This window comes from Neofelis nebulosa, chromosome 9, assembly GCF_028018385.1.
Source record: "Neofelis nebulosa isolate mNeoNeb1 chromosome 9, mNeoNeb1.pri, whole genome shotgun sequence".
Lineage (NCBI taxonomy): Eukaryota > Metazoa > Chordata > Mammalia > Carnivora > Felidae > Neofelis > Neofelis nebulosa.
Window position 1 is genome coordinate 50,583,525 of NC_080790.1, and position 7,615 is coordinate 50,591,139.

The 7,615-nt window shown below is 42.5% G+C and overlaps 1 protein-coding gene across 1 annotated transcript; it reads right to left on the reverse strand.

Moving 5' to 3' along the window:
- Positions 1-543: 543 nt before the first annotated feature.
- Positions 544-7,377, reverse strand: C9H2orf78 (chromosome 9 C2orf78 homolog). Its single transcript, XM_058683668.1, has 3 exons — positions 7,271-7,377; positions 3,479-4,240; positions 544-2,624 (listed from the first exon to the last, which is right to left on the reverse strand). Exons 1-3 carry the CDS (start codon positions 7,365-7,367, stop codon positions 706-708), a joined length of 2,778 nt encoding a protein of 925 aa, XP_058539651.1. The 5' UTR covers positions 7,368-7,377; the 3' UTR covers positions 544-705.
- Between the last annotated feature and the right edge of the window lie 238 nt (positions 7,378-7,615).

A 7,615-nucleotide genomic window follows, 5' to 3' on the forward strand; every position in this document is an offset into this window, starting at 1 on the left:
TCCCAGGCCCTGTTCTCGGCGTGCCTCCTGCTTCTCGGCGGGCCTCCTGCTACAGCAGTTGGCTTGGCTAGGCTCCAGTGATCAGCTGCCCCCAGGATAAATGTGAGCCCTTGCCATCCATCCAGTAGATGGATGATTTGTACTTACCTTACCCAGATATAGTCATAGATGGATAGGACAACCCAAACATTTTGGAGGTATGTCTTGAATCTCTTGTTTTCTAAAATACTATAGGGTGGACATGAGATGTAAGGCCAGCCTCCACGAAAGGCTTTACATTTATTCTGGTCAGCCTAGACTGACTCATCTCCTGTCATCTTCAATTCTATTTATTCTTTTAACCCTAACCTCAGACCCTGCTTCTGCCATTTCCCCCACTCCTGCTTTTTATAAACCTAGAAAATCTCTCCCCTTTCAGCCTTCGTGGCCCTTCCTCTTTTCTTCTTATCCCCTTTCCCTTATTCTCCCATCCAACTTTTGGTTCTTTCTCATGCAGACTTTTATCCCGACCCCCACCAAAGAAAACCCCCAGTTAACAGTATCTCAGAACTAAAAAGTCTTCTTTATTTCTCATCTATTAATTATGTTTATTATGTTTTATTAAGTTTTAAAATACATCTGAATAAATAGAGAAATTTATATCTATCTATCTATATATGGATAAATGGCTGGTACCCAGAGTGGTACCAACAAACGTAGCAGCTCTTATATTGCATAGCCATAGTATCGAGCAATTTCCATATCTTTTTCCCTCTCAATGAAAAACTGCACTTTCCCCAAAGAGGTGTATTTGGCTGCATTCTCACGCTCTTGTTGAGCCTGCCGCTTCATGGCCTCTCGCTCTGGCCTCTGTTCTTTTGTGATGGGCTTCGACATTACTGGCTCAGGAACATTGGGTTTTCTCCATGGAATAGGTTGACAGCAGAAGTCTTGGAGTAGAAATTGATTGTGAGGTTTGGGTGGGGACTGGAGTTTGGTCACAGCAGTAGGAATGGGTTCCTGCTGGAGAGAGGTGCAGGATGATGTTTTGTAGGGTGCAGGTCTGGATGCAGCAGAGTGAGGGACACTAGGCCGGGTAGGGTTGGTCAAACCTGGTCGGGTTGGATTGGTTGAAATTGGCCGAGCTGGTCTGGCAGGACCTGTCAAGGAGACAGGGGTTGGCCGGGATGAATTGACTGCAATAGGTTGAGCTGAGCTAGTGGACCCTGGCCGGGCAGGGTAAGCCACAGTAGACCGACGTGAGGCCAGAGAGTGTGGCCTCCGAAGAACAGGTCGAGCTTGAGGCTTCTCCAAGGTTGGAAAAGGCAAAGGCACCAACTTGACCTTCCCGGGAGGTGGCAGCTCATACTGGGATGGAGATGGACATTCTGTGTCAGCACCACTGTCTTGTTTCTGGACTTTGACTTTATTTTTCTCAGGACCTTTACCCTCACGTGGGGTATCTAGCCATCGTTTAATAACTGGGGATGGCTGGGCAACTTTAGGGTTGCTGGAGTTTCCCGGGGCCCAGGAGGAAGAGAGTCTGATTTTCTTATCACTCTTTTTCCCCAGCGCGTGAAAAATCTGTACGGACTCCAACATGTGCATGCCTAGGCAGCTTCGAGGCTTTTTAAAGGTCTCTTGGCTAAGCTCAGGTTGATTTCTCCTCCGCTTCATCTTGGGAATGGTTGGCTTCTCTTCTGCCTTGACTGTGTTCCCTGACTGCTTACTCTCTTCAGCTTTCTTGGGGTTGTTTTCTCTGCTCCTTTTGGTCTTTTCCTGCCCATGGCTCTTAGTTTTGCTGATCCTGCTGGATGCAGCTTTCTGAGATTTGCTGTTGGAATGCTTGGCTGCATTCACACGAGCCCTGTCACTATCTCCAGCATTGCAAATAACCACTTCTCCCCCTAACAGGCATCCTGGGTCCTTTGGCTGGATTTTGGTCTTGGGAACACCATTGATAGTCTCAGCAGCTTTGTGTTTATTCTTCCTGGCTTGATCAGAGGACAATTTTATGACACTTGACTTTTCTTGCACTTCATTCAACTTGATGATTCTGGTATCTTTGGCATTGATCACCTTGGGACCTTTGGATCGATCAAGGTCGTTCAAGGAATTAAAGAGCTGGGGAAGATGAATATCCTCCACTAGAGTAGTGATGTCTGAGAAACCACCACTAGATTCAATCCCATTTTCAAGGGTCCCTTGGTCCTCAAGACTCATGCCATTTTTTCCCAGATCAGTGTTTTCAGAACCAGACTGCTCCTCTTGGCCAAGGGGATCAATGCAGGCCAGGAGCTGGTGAATATCAGGAATTTCTAAAGGAAGTAGTGGAGGATCTTGATTTTCTAATGGGATCTGGTAGGCATCCAGAGGCTTTGAAAGCTTGGTTTTAGTATCATTCAAATTCTTATTCTCAGTTTGTTCCTGGCTTGGAGCTGGAGGCAGTGCCAGCAGATTACTGGAACTCTGGACAGGAGCTATCACTGAGATGTCTCCAAGCTCAGGAGGTGGGTTGCTTTCAAGCACCTGGATATTTCTGCTACTGCAGGACTTGGGGAATTCTGGAGTTTGTGGCAGACAAAATGTCTGACTTGGAGATTGCAATCCCAGGGAAGTCTCCATCCCCAGGGAAGTCTCCATCACTACAAAGAAATCAAGGAAGAAGTCATTCCCTGGTAAGTGAGATGCTCCCCCAGACACCAAGACAGAAATCATGCACCTTCCAGCAATAGGCAAGGCGGTTCTACCAGCTCTTCTTAAGGATCATGGACAGAACCCTGTGCTAGGAGATGGGAGATGACTTCTAGTTCTTACCAGTGATCATTTGATGTCATTGATTCTTGCTTTTCTTTGTATTTTATACAAAGTTTAAGTAAAATAAGAGGCTAAAGTGGTTTTTAAATTATGAAATGTTTCTACAAAGCCTATAGAATCCTTGCAATTCTCCCCACTTTCCTTAGACAATAAGAACACTTCACACCATGGACTAGGAGAGGGAATGGAGCTCTTTCTGATAAAATATATAAGGATAGATTCTTTGCCTGCTTGCTTTGGACAGCATCTCGGAACACAAGGTCTTAAATCCTGGTGTAAATTAAGGAAGTGAGGGAAAGTTAAACTGGCACTGTCACAATAAGAGTTCCGAAATGCTTTCCAAAGAGACTGAAACAATAGATCAGGGAAAGGACTTCATTACAGTGTGGTAGTACAGGAGACTGATCAGCTAGAGCAGTGAAAAGTGTGGTAGCCCTTGTGTATGCACTTGGGGTCCTTGTACCTGTAGCATAGATGGCCATTTCAGTGTCCCACCTTCCCACCCCTATTTAGTGTTCTTATACAGAGTCTGAAAATGGAGAGCACTGAGTGAGGGTAGTGGTTATTAAAGTCTCAGGACTTAAATTCTGCTTCTCTGTGGATTCACTACTACTTGGCTGAAGATTTGACCCTGTTTTTGAATGCCGACCTTAATTCTTTCCCTCTTGCTATTTCTACTCACCTTGAAAACTTGTTTCTGTGATGGGTCGAGCAGATACAGAGTAGTAGATTCCAGAGGTGGAGGCTGGTGGTGGGACATTTGTGGGCTGAACCTCCTTTAGTACCATGACCATTTCTGGTTGGGGGGCAGAGGCCTTACTTCCCATGTATGACACAGAGCCATAGGACTGCAGGTAGGGACCAAGTTCTCCAGACAGTAGAGGTCCCAGTGTGCCTTGATTATAGTAATATACCTGGCTTCCTTCCTGGTAGGGAAGTGATAGGCTGTGTCCCCGATTTGGAATCTGAGATGGTGTTCCCTGAACAAGGCTGGCAGAAAGTGATGAATACAGAGGGACCATGTTATTGGCCTCTGAAGTTTTATCATACTGGGCTGCCATAGATATGGAAGAAACAGCCGTGTCCTGGTCAGTGACAGTCACAGTGAAGTCTACAAGTGAAGATGACTTCTTTTCAGTGCTCCCTGTGCTATCCCACTCAAAAATACCTGGATAGGAAGCAGCTGAAGTGGAGATCTGGCTCTGGGCAGTAACTCCAGACAACATAGTTGTACTGGAATGTTGGTAAAGGTAGGCACTACCCATGAGTGGCTGGAAAGAAGTGCCAGAAGCTGATGGCAGTAGCCATGCCGAACTGACTGCTGGAGCAGAGACTCTGGAGAAGCTGTAGACACTTCCTGCTAGGGAAGCTGCATTGCTCACCACAGGGAGAGAGAGCTGCAGAGAGTTTGGAGTTCCAAGTAAAGATGGATTTTGGAAATTTTCTGTAGGGAACAAGAGGGTTATGAAGAATCAGGGAGATGGATCAATTCTCACTATGTTTGAGGAAACACATTATCTTAAAGTTGTTGCTACCAAGAAGCCTCTAATACCAATAGTTGCTGAGATACCAAAAATCAAACCATTTAAGATGGTTGTAAGGGCTGAAGTAGCTTGGTAGGTACCCTTCTATATTAACTGCCTGTGCTCCCAACTTGGGCACAGATGTGTGGAAGACCCAGGTGGTGTGCTTCGTACATCATTCCATAAGCAAGAAGCAACCTTCTCCCTGCCCTGTCTTTCCCTTGAGCCTACACCAGCTCACATACTGTTTCCTAGAAGTGTTATCCACTCACATACTGTTTCCTAGAAGTGGAGCACTTCCATCTTCGGAGGTTCTTAGAGAACCTCTGTTCTATATTCTCATTTCACGAGTGAGGAAACTGAGGCCAGGGAGGTCAGACTGACTTGTTCAAGTTCTCCCATTATGTTAGGTCTCATTACCAGGTTATAAAAACTAATAATCGTGACATACTTGCCAGGACCCTACTCTGAGCATTATGCTGCCAGAAACCAGGAGAAATACAATGAATGTAGATTCCTCCCCCGTTAGAAACTGATACAGCTATTACCATTGTAATCTTCAGGGTCTTGTTTTGCTTGTGCAGTTCGCATACAGCTCAGTCCAGCTGGTAAATTCAAAGGGTCATTCCTGGGGCTCCTGGTTGGCTCAGTCAGAGGAGCATGTGACTCTTGATCTCAGGGTTGTGAGTTTGAGCTCCACGTTGGGTATAGAGATTACTTAAAAATAAAACCTTTTTTTTTTTTAAGGGTCATTCTTCTTAAGCCTGGTTTCTGATCCTACCTCATAATGACTACCTGAAACTAAGTTTCTCAAAAAGTGCTTTTTGATAGAATCAAGTTATTTAAGCTGTCTCTGTGCTTCAGTTTACTCATCTATAAAGTGGTTGTAATAGTAACAACAACAATGGTAGTAGTAATAATTCACACATGAATAAAAGTGATACATTACATATGATTTATATGAAGGAAGATATGTTCTGAAAAGACAGAAAAATCACGAAAAACACACATTACAGAACTAAGAAGAAATATATAGATATTAATGAAAACTGGGATATGTAGCAAGCATCAAGGCATAATAAGTTTACTGATATAACAAGTTCTTTATCATACATACAATATTACAGAAGTGAATATTGCCTACCCAATTTTGCTGAATACTACTAAACAAAATGGAGCCCACAACAACAGAAGGTGATTTTGAATGAATTCCTAACCAGGACATACAGACAAGGATAGATCAGTAAAAACTGCATAACAAGCAGCAAATGCCATAAATGTGAATGAATAGGTAGCCACAACTTTTGTAGACAAGTATTACAATGAAATCTGGTACAAAGCAGAGAGGAAAATAAGTGTAAAGGAATTGTTACTGCACTCAGTCCCATTTTCCCAAATATTACCCAGCAAGTAACAGATACTAAGTCTAATATAAATGTATATTTCAATATAATCATATAACAAAAGGAAGAACATTTAAAAAGCATCATGAAGGTTTTTCTATTTATCTAAAAATATATTTTAATCATCTTCAGCATTCAGGAAAATGTCATCCCCAAAGCCTATAAAAAAACACCATCGCTGAAATCAAACAAACAAACAGACAAAAATGTTTAATGTAAGAAAACCCAAAGGACTCTACAAAATTGTTTTAGATAAATGTGGAATTAGGGATGTGGGGCTTGACTTTTCTTCTTAGGTTGCTGAGCTATGAAAACAGATGTGTGCTCCATGTTGGGAAGAAAGTAACTGAAAAGATGAAAGGAAGCCTTGACTTGGAACCTACTTATCACACAAAGGAATTAGTCCTTATGATTCAGTCTAGGAGATACCAATTTTTAGATAAACTGAGTCTTGTTTTTAATAGGCAAAACACCTACATGGCTTAAAAAAGCAGAATGAAATAAAACTGAATATTCGGTTTCCTCCAGCCCCTTAGATACCCACTTTTATTAAGTTCTTGGATAAGAAGCATCATTTCTTTTTTTTTTTAAGAAGCATCATTTCTAAAGCATATTTCTTAAAATGTTTACATTCAAAACTTTTCAGTGCCATCTGTGTTCAGAGAGGCAATACAAAAAAAGCAAGCAAACAACAACTGAGTACGACCTTTCTGTAAGTTGCTTTTCCTGGTGATGCCCAATTCCGGCCTTACTTTCCTTCCTAGTCTCTTAATGTAAGTATTAGCTAAAAACAACTTTGTTTTGCCCTGCTCTAAGCAGATTTCATTTTATGCTCTTTCTGCTTTAATTTAAAATCTTTGGTTTCCTTCAATATTCCACCCTAAACTACCTCTTCCCCCACCCTCTCCCTTTGAGAGCGCCTCTATGCTCTTTCCTTTCATTCTTATATTTTCCCCTCCTCCTTGGTTCCTGGTAGCCTGTGCTGAGGGAAACAATCCTAAACTTCCTTACCTTTCAAGACTTGCTTCCCTAGAGCCCACTCTCCTCCATCCTCTTTTCCTGTTTTCCCTTTACACCTACATTAGTTAGAAAACACGTGAATTTGACTTTTTGAGCAGCACTAAATTAAAAATACTAAAGTTAAAATATTAGTGGAGGAACTGTTAACAGATGAAATATCTTGGTAAATGTTGCTAGTTTTCTACATAACCTAGGTTTTCTCTCTTTCTGTTGAAACACTCTTCAACAAGCCTCTGATTTCATTTTCGACATGGGTGCCCTTTAAGACTCAGTATTAGAAAAGAAAGGGACCAGAGAGAACAACCAATCTAACATCCTCATATAACAGATGAAGAAAAAACAGGTTTCAGGAGTCAATGACTTGTCCAAAGTCACACAGGTAATAAATGCCAAAGTCAAAACTGAAGTGAGGTCTCCAGAGTTTTAGTTCAATACTTTCTCCCATGATTCTATGCTATTTTGAATCTACTACTACATTTAGGGGCAAAAATAAAATCTAATGAAAAACTTTTAAGTTTCTTTCCTTACCAGACATGGTCAGAGAAGAGGAAACATCAACTCCGGATACAAGGGATGAGGAGATGATACTGGAGGATGTCTGAGTGGCTGAAGCCGAAGAGTGCATGTGTCCAGTACGAAGGTCACCGGTCACTGGTCACTGGTCACTGGTCACTTGCGATGATCCAAATTTATTTACAGGTGACTCCATGGAAACCCCAAGATTCCACCAGGTGGTGGGGGTTTGGTGGGAGAATGATGTCACAAAGCAGGCAGTTTAAAGGTACGAGGTAGCCAATAGGGAGGTCAGATTCCCAACAAGAAGACGGGATTGGTGGAAGGAGTGGCAGGAGAACTAAAACAACACCTAAGTGG